A 16,154-nucleotide genomic window follows, 5' to 3' on the forward strand; every position below is an offset into this window, starting at 1 on the left:
GCTATCTAACGAAATTTGACAATTCTTCCTTTGTTTTACAAGTTAAATACATCTGTGTTCTTCTTGTGGTCCCCATTATTCAAAAGTAAATAGCTTCTTAGAAGTAAATCATAAACCAGCCTGTAGCACATCCAATACAGTGACACACTGTTCCATTGTACCCTGTTGGAGAAGGACATTGAGTTTTCTGAGTTCCCGTGATTCACCTGAGCTTCGGTGTGACCCAGCCATCTGATGTTCAGCTCACAGATGGAAGGACAGAGCTGAAACTGGGAGAGCATAAAAATTAGAAATTACACCTGCTATTTCATTAATAGAGTCTGCCTAGGTATTGTATTTAAAATAAGAATGTGTAATTTTATTTCTCTTTTAGTAGAGTTTACATGGTAAGTTAACAGATTCATGTGACTATATTTCTAATACCCGCCCAGCATGAGCTAGGCATCAGACTAGCTAAAGCAAGCAGTATGAGAAAGGCAGGCTGGTTTGGTGGAATATCGTTCTCCCAGATTTCTGGGATGACAGCAGGATTTTCCTACAGGTTTTTTTGGTTTGGTTTTGGTTTTCTTATTGATTATTTTATTTTGAAGTTAAAGACCTTCAGGTATCTCTTCATAAGTGACGAACTTGAAAAGAAAACATTCATTTTGCAAACCTAACTTCCTAAAATGGAATCCATATTGGCATTCAAGTGTCTTACCAGGTAGTTCGAAGACAGTGCAACAGTACCTTCTAAACTGCATGGATGGTGAAGCATGACAAAAGGCTTAAGTGCGTTACCAGCTCACATCACTTCTGAGTCGTGCTCCAAGAAGTTACACTCTAAGGAAATGTCAGCAGTATCACCTACTACTGGCTGAATTGGAAAATCCAGTCCCCCAGAAATACCTCTTCTACCCTGCAAAAGCAGGGAGAATATACACCATGTTGAATCCCAACCCTGGTTGTCTGGAGATTGTTGAAGATGACACAAAGGTTAAACATCCACTGAAGAGTTATTATAGAGCCTTGAGCTACAGGCTTATTATCTCTAATGCTGCAATCAATGGCTTCTTGCCTGAAAAAGCATGTATTAGGATCTTTTGAACCAACTCGGATGAATATATTTCATATGTTGTATATAAGAACAGCACTATTAACTTAACTGGAACTAAGATTTCTTTGTTAAAAACTATAAATTATATTTTTCCTTTGACTTCAACCACAGTCAAGGGCTTTTTGATATATGCACTTTATTTTTCTAGCACGCTTCCAAAGAACTTTGCTGCTTGGCTGTGCAAAAACGTGCATTATTTATTTTCAAGACTAGCCTGCTATCCACTGGAGGAGGGCATGACCTGCTTTCACAGTAGGCCAGCCAAAAACTTCTCTTTTTAAATGAAAATGGAAAAGATTTTTTGATTGTGTTGTGTTAAACAATTTCAAAAAGCCAAAATACTTATTAAAACAGCCTAGCATGAAAAATTACATGATTAGGAGGAACTTGCCAAAATGATTTAAATATAGAAATTGAAATATTAAACTAAATGGCACCCCAATAATTTATGACAGAGTAAAATCATTGTGCTAACATTACTTTTGTACAATAGGCTACTTAAGATGATTTGACTGTACTTCAAGTACAAGGCAACTCTTTGATACCATTAACCCTAAATGAAAGACATTTAAACTGATATTACTCTTAATTAACTGGCAACTGCCTACACCAATAATTCAAGTTTTGCTGAAAGACAGCAACAACACTGTACTCAACTTCAACTCTGCCCTGGTGACATCAAATCATATTACAGCTAAATTAAGAGTTGTGAAAATTTTTGGCCTAGTAGCCCTCCATCATATGCAGCCTTTAAAATGCCATTTCAGTTCCCATCAAGGCAGGAATCAGCAGTTGTGATTTTTAATACAGCTGTGAAACAATAGGACATATTAAAGGCTGAATTTTTGACAGCATATTCATGATGATTTATGAGTTTGTATATAATTTGATTATTCTATTAATTTTACTGATTACTGATTCAGCTAATACAGTGAAGGTCACTTACAAAATATATCTTCATTACATTTCACAGAAGTAACTGCCTCCAACTAGTTGTTTTCTTTAATTAAACACTAATGTAACAAGAGAGAAAATAGGCTTCAGGGTTGCTGCATCTGTTGATACAAGAGGAGTTTATTGTTTTGATGTAATGCTCTCTGATATTAATTGAATAAAAATAGAATGTCTCTCCATCTGACATCCTGATTTTCAACACAGAGATACCAGGCACCCTTACATTACAGACTTACCCTTAGTTCATTCTGAAACTACACAGAACTGGAAAACCATATCACACAGTTTCAAACCAAAAAAGTAAGTTTTATTTCTAGCATACAGTTTGTCTTCTACTTTCTAAAATGAATGGAGCAATTAATTAAAGAAATTAGTATTTTTCTCCCCAACTGTACAGTCTTCTGTAGTAAAAACTATTTGCTTTTCTCCTTAAAGATTAATCCTTCATGTACAGCACAGCAAGGTTTGCAGAAAGATCAAAGAAAAACATGTCAAGTGCTGAATTAATGAATTGTTTTATTTCCATTTATTTTTACACACAGAGCAGGCTGTGACCTGGTTCTTACGTTAAGCTCTGTGTTTCCTGAAAGGTCCCTAGAACTTCAGCATTTCCTACAGTATTGTTGTATGTTCTAAAAACACTGACAAGCAGAATACAGACAATCAAATCCATAAAATGGCTACAGAAAAAAAACCCTAGGTAGTTAATTTTCCCAACAGAGTTCCCATAAAAAAAGTCAAACCTCAGTATGTGCACCTGGATAAAGACAAAAAAAAACCACCCAAAAAACCAAGGAACAGCACCAAAGAAATAAAGATGATGATAATTAACCAGAACTGTCCTGATATTTGGAGAGCTATTGGAAAGGATAATATGTATAATAAATGCTTAAAGAAGCAAATCAGGAGTCAAATGTTTTGACTTATTCTTGGAGGCTGCATTTGGCGCTTCTGTGAAATGTAAAAAAGGTCCTGAAAAATTACAGAAATCAGCTTAGTTTCTAAATCCAATTAGCAAAATTACAGTTTTAAAACCATCAGAAAGTTCTTGCACAGTTATTAACTGGAATTTAGTTAACTTGCAAATAATATTTCACAGGAGTCACAATTGTGATGCCTATACTCATACAGCAAGATCATTTCTTTCACCAGATCCTCACTTCTGTCCTAGCATGGCAGAACAGAAGGGCTGCGACTGGCTAAACAGAAGCCCCGTGACTGCAAAATGCTGCAGAAAGGGCTGCTCTAATGGCCGAGCTCCCAACCCACACAGTGGTGGAGCCGGGAGAACAAGGACTTCTGCTTATTTCAGTTTCAGCGAAGTCTTTTCATGGAGAAAGACACAGCAGGAAGGAACAGAGACAGCCCAGGGAGGAAGTGCCACAGCTGAGAGAGGGGTTGACGGAAAAGAAAAAAAAAGTAGCTCAATCAAGTATCATTTTATAGCAGATTTCATATTTTTTTCTAGGGATTTACAACCCAGCTTTAATTTTAAAGCTAAGAAATTGCTAATTTTTCTTGTATGAAATTTAGACAGCTACATATAGAAATATACATTCACATACTGTGAAGAATTCTAGTAGAGCATATAGTATGTGACAGTAACATAGGTAACAAGATAAAAACTGGTGTACTTGATTTTGTTTAGAGCACTAAACTCAAGAATCTGGGTAATAAACCTACTTAGCACTTACCTCAACATGCATTAGACCCTCTCTGCAATTTTTCCATAATTACAAAATAGGGATAATTTAAATCTATTTCATCAGAGTCTGGCAAGGATTAATACTTACTATTATTATCTGAATGGCCAAATCTGCAGTGAAGTGCAACTATTTCAAGACTTTTAACATCTGAGTTCCTATTAAGTGATATGCAAGTTTAGGGGTTTGGTAAGTCAATGCTGCCTTTTATAGGCTCAAGATTCCAGTTCTGTTTTCTGAAACTCAAATGTTAGAACACATTGCAATAAAAACCTTAGCTCATACATTTTTACGTTCCTAGACTTCCAGTGTCGTTTCATGCACGTCTAGATTTATTAAGGTGTTTCTAAAACCTGAGAAACTTCTGTTGACAAAAATAAGACCATTTTTAAACTCTTAACAAGTTTAAGCTAGTGCTAGTTTAAGCACTTAATCTGTTAGCAATTTAAGCACCTACAGCATTAGCAAGCCAATTACTAACACAAGAGCCATGTTACTACAACTCTTGTAGAAGAGTTGTTTAGAGAGTCTAAGTGGTGGAAAAGTAGCTTAGTTGTATTGATTAATACATTCTCAAATAAAAAAATGAAAGAGACCAGTTTATTAATAATGCACTTGAAAGTCATTAACACCACAGAAATTTTCTGTAGATACGCACACTTGTTAGCCATCCTCCTCTACAAGCATTCAACTACAAAACTGATTTCCCATCTTCCACATTTAGAACAGAACAAAAATCCTTGTTTAAGAAACACTGAAGTTGCACAAATATGATAACAGCAAAAATAAAAGTGCCAACACATATGTGCATGGTATTTTACAAAAAAATTGCTTTGAAATAGCAGCTGCTTTATGCCATTTCTGAAGCAGAAGTCTACTTCTGAAGTACAGCACTGACTGTGAACAGAAGAGTTCTGGTTCAACCCCACCCTCACCTGGGCTTCAGCAACGCAGCCCGTTCAGCCTCTGCCTGCCTGAAGCGTTCCGCAGGCTGTTCTACTGCACACAGCTGCTGATTCAGCAGATGCGACATTCTCTTTTTTGTTATATATCCTTACTTTTTGTAGAAGGAAAATTTGTAGAAGTAATATCTGATAGATTAGACCTGCAATCTGTGAGACAGCGTACAACCTACCCAACTTCAGCTTCCTGTAGGCTCCTACTGCCGGTGAGTAAGGAAAAAAGATGCTAACTTCATGGGAAGCACACAGGGATCATACGCCCTAGAGAAAAACCCTCTCTACAACAGAAAATAAAAGAACCTCTGCAGCAAAAAAAAAGAGAAGACATTTCACATAGGATTTTGAAAGCAAATATTTTTGCAGAAGATTAACCTAATTTCTTGGTTTATGAGAAAAAAATATTAAATGTGACATCCTACAACTTGGAACACTTAAGAGGGTGAAAACGTATCTGTGCAAGAAGTAGGTCTTCCAATGCTCACGAGGAAGAAAAACTCAAGCGTGACCACAAACTCCTGATGACTAGATTACTTCATGGTAACAGGTCTCTTGACCAAATAAATGGGGAGGGAGGGGATCAGATTTCTGTCAAACTTCAGATTTGCTCTCTTGAACACAACTGCTCTATCCAGAAGAAAGTGTGTGGTGTTTTGTTTGTTCATTGGTTGTATTTTTTTTTTTTTTAAATAAACAGTTCGGGATTTAGCCTTCTTGAATAAAGTATTTAGAAAGAACGATAAATTTGCTTTAAAGCTTACCAAATCAACCTAACAAGTTATTCATAAGAAAATCTCAGGAGAAGTGAAAATGAAGAAGATATTAGCCAACATAACTCACAAAGAATTATGAAAATTTATTTAAGTAAAAGCATAGCCAGAAAACATCCCGTAGAGCTATCCAGGGAAAAGTACTGTTGCTTGTTGAAGCAACAAGTGATATAAGTTCTGTTTTAGAATAAATTTATCGTGCTTCCAGAAACTGCAAAGTAAATCCAAACACTATTCAAAGATGATGACTGATGTGATAACGTATGACGCTACTGTCTTCTCAGCAAAATTCAAAATTTGAGGTAAAAATTTTGAGACTAGGTCTAAAATAAGTAGTTCCAGAGCCATGAAGTTTTATCAAGATTGTGAATCACAATGTAAAAAGTGCCGTTTCTTAAAATAACGATATTGTTAATCCTAAATAGTTTGTTCAACACATTTACTTAGTACACTTGCATCTCGCTTTACAAAATGATATAGAAACAGATCTCAAAGTGAAGTTGCTAGAAAATTAACTTGCACTTCAGTTGTATGGTGTATTCTCAGCTGAGTTTTGGGCAAAGACCTGAAATGAACTAGAGGATAAACATCACATTTAACCATACTGTAGCTGTACTAGCATGGCTGCTTAAGGAAAGTTTACCAGGATTTGAAAGAAAAGTTGTTTCATACTGGTTTATTAAATGGGAGAATCATACAAACATTTCTCAAGGATACTGCAATTAACACTGCTTTGCAGTGAATCTAGGTTAAGAATCATTCTCTGGGATGCTAAACTCAAAAACCCCAGGTAATTTACATGAAAGTAAGGTGAAGATCCATCAGACAACATATTCCAGTACTTAATTAGCAAGTGTCCTAGAAATTACACCTAAAGCACTGTGGAAATTAGAAGAAATTACTACATAGCAGGAGGGGAATAAAGGAAAAAAAAAATAAAAAAGAAAACCAAAACCCAAAAGAAGTTCAGTGTATTCCACACTACTGTGATGGCAGTTAACTACAAATGCATTCTGAAGACTGATGTCTATGGAACGTGGAAGTACAAGACCTGCCTGCTCTAAGTTCTATCGACCTCGCAAGAGATGAAGCTGTTCCTCCCACAAGGTCGTTCAGCTGCAATTATACAACAATTCTACCGTCGAAGAGGAGCTTGGAAGATTAGGACCGTAGGGCAGAGACACAAAAATGAGTGACTAGAAACCAGTCACTAAGCATTAGCTCATCTATAAAACCCATTTATGTGTTCTCTGCCTCCAGAAAAGACATAAAAATTCAAGTTATCTTAACCCACAATGAAATTCAAGGACTATTTTACTAATTCAGTAATGTTTTGGAAGCTACCTCTCTCTGCCTTCTACTTTAATGAAAAAAGACTCTGCTAAATTACATTTGCATGGACATCCCAGATCTGCTCCAATAATAAACATTCATATCATTTCCATGGATCTTCTGATAAAGCTGTAACATATTTGCATGCCTGAGTCATAATTCTCAGGAAGAATATGTAAACCAGAATCTGCACATCCCCACACAAGCAGAGAGTAATTTACTTGTGAAGAGACTGTTAAGAGGTAATACCAAATAATGTATGAGATATACTTCCTTCTATTATTACAATCATCTTAATTATTAAAGCAAATAATTACTGAAATACCATCTCATTACAGCATTTATACTTTGTGCTTTTAAGTTCCAAATATGCTTGTAAAATGAACCATGAATGACCAAGAATGAGAGTAGGATAATGTAAGTTATTTTCAGCCTTTTTTAATATGTAGTGTTATGTTTATTTTTCCTATACCAGAGGGTATAGTCTAACCCCTATAATACAATTTCTTGACTGAAAACTTTCCCATCCCTACTTAGGGACCTGAAATCAATATACTTTGACAACATTTGTACGATTCAGAGTATCCCGTGTGATATATTCTAACAGTTGAAGGCCTTCACAAGGTATAAACTTCTGAAGAACGCTGTGTTTCTCAACAGTGAAATAATGAGCAGAAAGCTCTCATAATGGTAAATATTTTTTTAAACAAAGAACTGACAAACATCTCACTGAAAAGATAAGACCTATAATGGGAAGGTATTTTCCACGTTTCATACTTAGAATGTATTTCACAACAAAGCTTAGTTCCAAATTAAAAGTCTTTCCCTGTCAAATTCTGAGAAATAATGTGGGCAAGGACACAAAAGCATTCCATAGCTTTATTAACGACAATGCTCACTGATCTGTGAATAACCTGAAAAAAATGAAGATTATTGAGTTACTTTACCAATCTATCCATCCATCACTAGAGAACAGGTCTCAGAATGATGGATTATCTCACTTCCCTGATGTTTATCCCAAGAAAGAGTTTCTCCTTAGAGGGAAAAACAAACAACTGATCCTACAAACAATTATGCTAACTAAGCTTGCCCATTTTGCATTCATCTGCCAACACAGTGAAAAGAAATGTATCGTTTGTCTTAAGATCCAAACTACATAAAAAAAGTTTTATTATTTCACTGAAATGCAAGTGAAAACAATTAAGAAGAAAGCAGCATTGCAGCTACTCTTACCATTCAGTCTTTTAGTAAAAAACAGGTAATACAGCAAGCTGTTGGTAATTTCAGATTAAATTTTCAGGTCCAAAGAAATGGAATAATCCTAAGTGATAAAATATATATCTATCAATATGAAAATTATGTATTTTAAAATGTAGGACTGAAGTAATAACTCAGATACAGCCTATGTTTTTTAAATCACCTGTAATTCTTTCACACTTGCACCAAATTGCACGTATACTAAGACTCAAATCTGTCATATCTGATTGTCACAAGGAATTAACATTGCTTGAATTTCTCATTAATATGCCAAATCATACAATTAACATACAGAAAAGTCATGCATATTGCTTACATATGGATACATGATACTCATGCATAGACTCAAATGAAAAATATGTTGCACTGAATTCTTAATTTATCAATTCTAAGTGCTTCTTGCAGTCACGCTTCCTGGAGTCCAGTCTTGATTTCAGAACACTAAAACCTTCCTACAGATTATAACAGGGACATAACTGGAAATGTTTAAGTACCTGAGACTACCTCAGAAGCTTCAAAATCTGCAGCAGGTAATAGCTCAAATGTAAGGATAAAAATTATTCATTTTTTAAATATATACAGGAACCTTCCAAATCAATCACACAATCCATCATATCTCAGCCTGAACTCTTAATCTTCTTGTAAATATAGGGACTGAAAGAGATGAACCGTCTTAATCAGATCTTTCCACCATCACAAAATTACTACTGTCATTGTCACAAAATGACTAATTTCAGCTAGAATCTGTAACAACTACTAAAAAAAAAAGTTAAATTGCCCACTAAATACATACACAATGTAAAAGTTCATAACCTATTTATAGGAAATATAAGTCATTAACTGGCTACCCATAAAAGTCAGTGAATCACTAATTCCTATGACAAAGCATTCTACCGCCTCGGAACCTACTGCCACAACCACATCTGTTAATTATTGGATGACTTAACAAAGGGAAAAAAAAACCACTATGTGTAACCCCCTAGAACATTTATGAGAAGGCTGACGGCGTATGTTCCCCAATTCCCTCTAAAATTTCAAGTGGGAAAAAAATGCACTATTACTTTTCAAAAACTCTTGTTTCCATTTGGATGTTTGTATTTGCAAGAGTCCATAAAAAAAGAATATGAAGCCAAACTGAAGAGAAACTATGCACAGTCTCCCCCAAAATTCAGTGTGCTCACAAAGCAAGCACTGGAAAACATCACCAAAGTGAGGCCCCAACCTACAAGTGACTTCTCAGCTGTCATTCATTAACCAACACTGGTCATGGGTGAAGAGATGCACAACTGAAAGCTTCCACAAAGATTTCCCTGCAAAGGAAAACTGAAAATAAGAGGCATGTTTCACTGAGGTGAACCAAGTGAACTATATGAAACAATATTTGAAAAACAGCACTTGCAAACACTTCTCAAAACCATAAAAACCTCCAGTTTTTACTTCTGAAAACTGCAAAGGAGATTCCAGTTACAAAAGAGGAATTTTGTACAACATGCAAAAGCAAATACATGCTTGTATTTGACAGCTACTTCAGATTTTTAAGTCAAGTATCTTCTTTTCCCGGTTACAAAGGAAATTTGGAAGCTGATAATTTTAACATTAACCTCCTACATCAGAAAATATTTGGGCTATTTCCTAATATTTTCTAAAACAAGACCAAAACATCAAAATCACAGTAAATATTGTAAATGTTGCATCACAGGGACTTCACAGTTTACAATGGTTCCCAATTACAGTTTTTCTTTAGTAACATTTTTCAAGAAAACAAAAGCTGTATTACAGATTTGCCACCTACATGCTAACAGCAAACTGCAAAGTATCTATTGATTTCCCTCGCTGCCTTACTTATTGAAATTTTGGCATCTTATGTTCACCATATCGAATGTAAAGGCTGCTTTGATTTTCCTCAAGAATGAGATATTACTGTATTTATTTTTACTAAACTTAACACTACTACTACTTCACTAGAAAGTAAGAGACATAACATTTTATACTAAGAAGTCTGAACCAAAGGAAGCTGTTATACAGGCCAGTAAAGTTTTGCTGCTTGTCAGCTCAGCACAGCGTGAGGCTTCCAATGACCTTCCTTGTACCACGAATCCAATTTATGGAGACAGAAATCTCACATCTGTAGCTCGACATATTGGGAGGTACATTACAGCGATATAAAAGTTTAATTTTCTCTCCTAAACCATACCTGTTTAAACCAATAAAGAACTAACACCGCTTTTACTCACTCAAGTGTCGTCAGTAGTTATAAAACGTTGTACTGTTTATGCAGAATTCATTTAGAATGCAAGGATGTGACTTACAAATGTCTTTGACTCATTCACATAAATATGCATGCATGCCATTTATAACAGTAGCCTTGATGAGAACACACAGTGTAACTGGCTGCGAGAAACGCTTAAGAGGTTTACATTAAAACAGAATATAGAACAGTGGTTAGAAATCACAGAACAGGTGACACCTTACTCTGATAACCTGGTGATAAAAACTGTAGGGTATGATGTATAGGTTGTGGCATTACTTTACTATACAGTCTGAACAGAACCGCTCAGTTTTAGCAGGGCATAATATCCAAGGCAGACCACATATAAAACCTGATTAATCTCCAAAAAACCTAAAATTGCCTCCTAAATTGTTTATTTAGAAACAAAGACATCCAGACTTTATTTTCTATTAGAATGGTTGTAATACAAACCTTTTAAAAGTATGATTACTTCTTGGGATGTTAGAGTAATTTGTTTCAACTATTATAATACTGTCTTTATTTTAACACTTACAATTCAGCAAGAAACGCTTAAAATGTAACAATTAATGGACATAAATAAAAAGTTCTGGCCATCTGAGGAATTCCTGTGAGCACAGAATGATTTTCTGATAAGAACATTTGTAAGACTTCTAGACACCATTCTTACTAACTCTTGAAATAGACTGCTGTTACAGACCACAAAATTGCATGAGCTGGCTAATAAACAAAATAAAGCCAAAGGGCTTTCAAGAATGTGAGAAAAATTAGATTGAGAAGAAACTACAGTGGAAAAAAAAGTAACTACCATTCTACTTACAGCTTTAATTATTGAATATACTTTTTTCCCCAGGTACTTGAAGCCAAAGATCTAACCACAAAACTTGTGCTACTCTAATGGCTCTGATAATATTTGGATTTTTCAATCTGTTGGTCACGTACCGACATCTGTACAAATATAGTTTAAGGTACAGATGAAAGGCTACTGACAAAAGATGTTACCAAATAACATCTCTATTCAATGTAGTACAGAACAATGCCTAGTTGTCTAATGAACTCATTGAAACATTAGGTAACATACACATATACATCATACAGGACAATTCCACACGGCCTTCATTAGTTGCTAAGGCCAAATAAGACCTTCCACAGTATGACCAGCTGCTGGTGCCAACCAGCTACTTTATAGATGCCTTCCTCAAATTATGACAACTATTCCAGAATGTTTCTATCAACATACAACTGCATCCACCCTACACACTGCCAAATGGGCTCAGGTTGCTAAGGCCATTCTTCCAGCAGTAACTTAAGTACCATTACAGAGAAGAAAACCAGAGTCTATCATACAGACAAGACAGGAAGATAATCATAGATTCATCACCATAGAATGGTTTGGGTTGGAAGGGACCTCACAGACCATCCAGTTCCAAACCCCCTGCCAGGGGCAGGGACACCTCCCACCAGCCCAGGTTGCCCCCAGCCCCGTCCAGCCTGGCCCTGAGCACCCCCAGGGATGGGGCACCCACTCTGGGCAACTTGTTCCGGTGCCTCACAACCATCACAGTAAAGAATTTCTTCCTAGGATCTAATCTATATCTAGTGTCTCTCAGTTAAAGCTTGCTGTAAACCAGAATTTCTTAATAGTAGCGCACTAATAAAAAGCAGAACTTGTCTACCAACCAAGAACAAAGCAGGTAAGATTTTGCACTGATTATTTAAATGAACGATAAACAAATACATCACTCATAACAAAATGGCCTCACTATGTAATACTGCTTTTTTAAATAAAGCTAATGTTTACTTCAGACCAACAGGTTACTACATTATAAGCCCACATAGAGCAGATGGAAAGGCTGCTTGCCAGCAAAAGAAATGATTAAAAAAACCCCTCAGCCTTTTAAAAGCCAGTTGAACTGTTGGAAACAACTGAAAATTAAAACCGCCCACCCTCTGCACATGTATTCTTGATGGTCCCCAAAAGCATCCATCAACAGCTCCTCTGCTAGAACCACAATCCCTCGCACACCTCAGGAGTCATGCTAAAGACTACATTATCATTGCACATAGTTCAAGTAAAGGGGATGAAGTGGATGTTGTTTTATCCTGGAATCAATAGAGTTTTTTTGTTTTAATTACTTTCTAGGGCTCAAGTAGTAGAGAACATATGGCGGCTGTTTAAGAGGTTAGAATGTAAAACTGCAGTCTGTATACGGCTCAGTATGAGAAGGCTTCATAGTCTTTTCTGCTGTACAAGTCACAAGTGGAAGCTTGCGGTCTATACAGATTTACAAAATGATGCCAAGAGAATAAGGACATGATTTCACATCAGTTGCGCTGTTTGTGTAAGTCTATGACGTAAAAAAAGGTGAAAGAATTATGTATTTTTTCATTCATCATAAACAGCACAATTCTTCTTTTTTCAGAAAAATCCAGTTCATTATTAAGTATCTACCCATGAATGGCAGATGCACTCTCAACATTAATCAGTAACACATTGAAAACATACATCACCCTGTAACTTCCGGAAGAGTGAAACACAGATCTTCTTAATCTACCAAAATACAGTCGTCATCCTTTTGGAAAGACATCGCCCCAAGTCTCCTCTGACAGTTTTAAAAAGGGATAGCTACAAGTAAGTTAAATTATTTTTCCAGTTTCCTAGTACTTCCTACCACAGGCACCCACTACAACAGCCAGCTGTTACAAGCTCCATTTGTCATACAATGAAAATTGTTTCAAAGTATTAGAGGAGCATAATTTCCAACATTTTTCTTCTTTTTTTTCCTTTTCTTGTGGGGTGGGTGGGGGCGGGTGGGGAGGAAGATTTCATAGCCAATGAAAATGTAAAGCGAGCAAAATCAAGATGCAATTGTTAACACGAAGATTCCTACTGAATGGTATCTATTAGCATTAGGTTACCAAGGATTGTATTTTTGGAGGACACTATTAGAACAGTGAAGCTCACCTGCAGAAGCACTGCGGGATCTCTCCTTGACCATACAGAGGAAACAAGAATGGTGTATTGCCATAGCGGCCAAGGCACTGAAGAAATTTTTTTGTTGCCTGAAGACCCTCAAGAACGCTGCAGTCAGTCTCCGAAACCATTGCAATAGAGTGAAGAATGAAGTGCTGCAAGCTGGGTGTTAACTTTCGTGTTCTTAAGAACTGAGCAAATGTACTGTTCTCATACTCTGAGGAAAAAATAAATTTAGGTAAAGGGTATAGTATAGCATTTATATCTTCTCATACACTTTAACTTAAACGCTTTTGTATTTAAACAAAAGCAAATGAGTTTTTCAAGAAACGTCTTGCTGAAAATGGATAATCTAAATCAATGAAAGTTTAAAAATGTAGTCCCAGAAAGTGAGTTCTCAGAAGACAGAAATATCACTCCATTAAAATATTTCAAAATAATGCAAACCCTTTGTAAAGGGTCTCCAACAGTCTAGAAAGCAACCTCTAAATATGGCCTCATCTCTTCATCGGTGGAATTGATCTAAACCCATTTCTCAAAGATGTGAGAAAAGTGAGCAACTGTGGACAAAAATCCTCAGAAGTGCCTTGGGACGCAGTTGCCTGTAAATTACCCCAAATGTTATACCTGAATGACAGCCATTCACGAACAGTACTGCTGAATCCATACTGGTATGGTAAGAGTGTATATGTATATGCAGCCAAGCCATTCACATGAAGTTTTAATCCAAAGATGAAAAGGTAAAATATTTAGTTCTAATTGATGACTTGCTCCAACAAGCAAGTATGGATCAGACACAAAGATCACAGGGATGAGGAAGCGTATCTCCCCTTTAAATTAATACTATTGCTGACACATTTTGAAACTGAAAGAAACACAAGTCTTTTTGAAGATGTTCAACACAAGTATCGTACGCCATGGATACGTGTCTGAAAAATTCAGTTATCTTAATAACTAAATAAACTTTTTTCCAGGAAAAGACTGTATTTAAGCAGTATCATACTTTCATATTATTCAGAAATCTGCTTTTAAGCTTATTTCAGTCATGGATAAATTCATAGGTAATTCAGAAACACTTCCATCAATGGTGGGCTAGTCTTATCAACTTATATATTCTGTTCAAGATTCAACCACTGTTTTATTACAAATGTACCTTGCTATCCTGTGTGCAGCCATGCAGCAAGTCATAAAATCACAGGGTTTTTTTATCATGCTAAAAAAATTCTCAAGTTTTTCCTCACTTCAGACTTTTCACATAACTCCAAATTTTACAGAAAAAAGCTTAAAAAATTTTTACACTATCATGAACTCTCCCTATTAAAAGTCTGCCTTCCCACGAATGTAATGATCTCACCGAGAGCAACTTTAAATTTCTGAAGTCTTTACATTAGACTAATCTAACTAAAATTATTCCCAATTACTTGCCAGGCTATTTTAAAAGGTAGGAACAAAATCTGTTTAACTATCTCTGCAAGTAAAATAAATTAATGTCATTTAGGTACATGAATCAATGGATTCATTTAAAATTGATGTGGCGTCTCCTTTTTTTACTTAATAAATTTTCTAAACACCACCTATATTCTCACGCTGAGCACCTCCATTTCTTCCAGTGGCAGCAAACCTGAAATTACCTGTAATCTATAAACCACTTCAGCCTAATGAGTTTTTTTCCCCTTCAGGATTTTCTGGAGTTCATTACAGACTCACTTTCTCCTAATCTTACAAGATTGTTTTCAGTACTGACCAATTGTCTCTTGCACATGCTTAAAATATTTTTCTCTAACGGTTGTACCTAATCTAAGGGTCTTGTTTAAGTAATCAAACCAGTACCTCAACAATTATTTTTTTCTAACACTAGATTATTTCAAAAATACTGCCTAGCCAAGCCACCATCAAACTACAAAAGCACCGATATATTTCAGTCTGAAACATATGTCAATAGTTTTAACTATTTTTCTTCCCTCGTTATTTCTTTTTGACAGATTTTTCTTTTTTTGCCTTGGTTTACTTTCAGACTCCAAGAACTGAGAACACTTCATCCTTTGTACCCTGAAGTACATAAACCTAAAGCACCTTTCTTCTGTTAGCCCATTTCCCTCTCTGACCTGATGCTCATTATTCTTTGCACGTTATAGCTCAAATCTATTCAGATTTTCTCTCGTTTAAATAAGCCAAGAGTTGAGAAAGGCACTTTGAACTGGCCCTCTAAAACTAAAAGGCATTAAATTACATTACTTTCAAAGCAAAAAAAAAATTCATTTTCTCTATTTCTGATTTTGTGGCAACATACTGTGAAGATTTACATATTATCCAAAAACCCAGAAAAATCAGATACATCACACCATGTTAAAAAATACCTGGGAGCAGGGACGAAACACCTAAAAATGTGCAACCATGTTGTAATATATAATTTTGCTGTTAAAGAAAAACTTAAATAATAAATGATGTGGGAACTAGAAGAGCATGTGCTTAAGTAGAAGAATTTAACATTGAAGTGAAAAGGTCATAAAAAGGTCAAAGCATACTTTGAAAAAGAATCCATAAAAATAAATTGCATGAAAACACAGGAGAGTTATCAACATTGTGCATAACTGAATGAACTCGTAAGAAGAGAGTGTACACTGTTCAATGAAACACTACCTTGGTATTCATCAGGGTGTTGTTCATAGTCCAAACAAAATGTCAAAAATTTCATTAGCATTCTCTTTTCCACCATACTGAGCTGTCTGCTGTTGAAGACATCTGCTCTAGAACAAGGTACCTGGAATATATATTTTAATAATTTCAGATACTTTCCATACTCTGGATCTGAAAAGCATCAAGCAACATTACAGATTACCTAACAAATATTTTAAATTACT

At 35.7% G+C, this 16,154-nt stretch overlaps 1 protein-coding gene across 1 annotated transcript in view; it reads right to left on the reverse strand.

The window, feature by feature from the left end:
* The window catches only part of CHM (CHM Rab escort protein), a 70,411-nt gene that overhangs the window by 24,415 nt on the left and 29,842 nt on the right, over window positions 1–16,154 (reverse strand). The window contains exons 7-8 of the mRNA XM_080365632.1: window positions 15,934–16,054; window positions 13,285–13,510 (exon numbers count right to left, since the gene is read on the reverse strand). Coding sequence (XP_080221758.1) covers window positions 13,285–13,510; window positions 15,934–16,054 — 347 coding nt within the window. The remainder of the gene's footprint in view (window positions 1–13,284; window positions 13,511–15,933; window positions 16,055–16,154) is intronic.

This window comes from Falco punctatus (assembly GCF_963210335.1).
Source record: "Falco punctatus genome assembly, chromosome: 15".
Lineage (NCBI taxonomy): Eukaryota > Metazoa > Chordata > Aves > Falconiformes > Falconidae > Falco > Falco punctatus.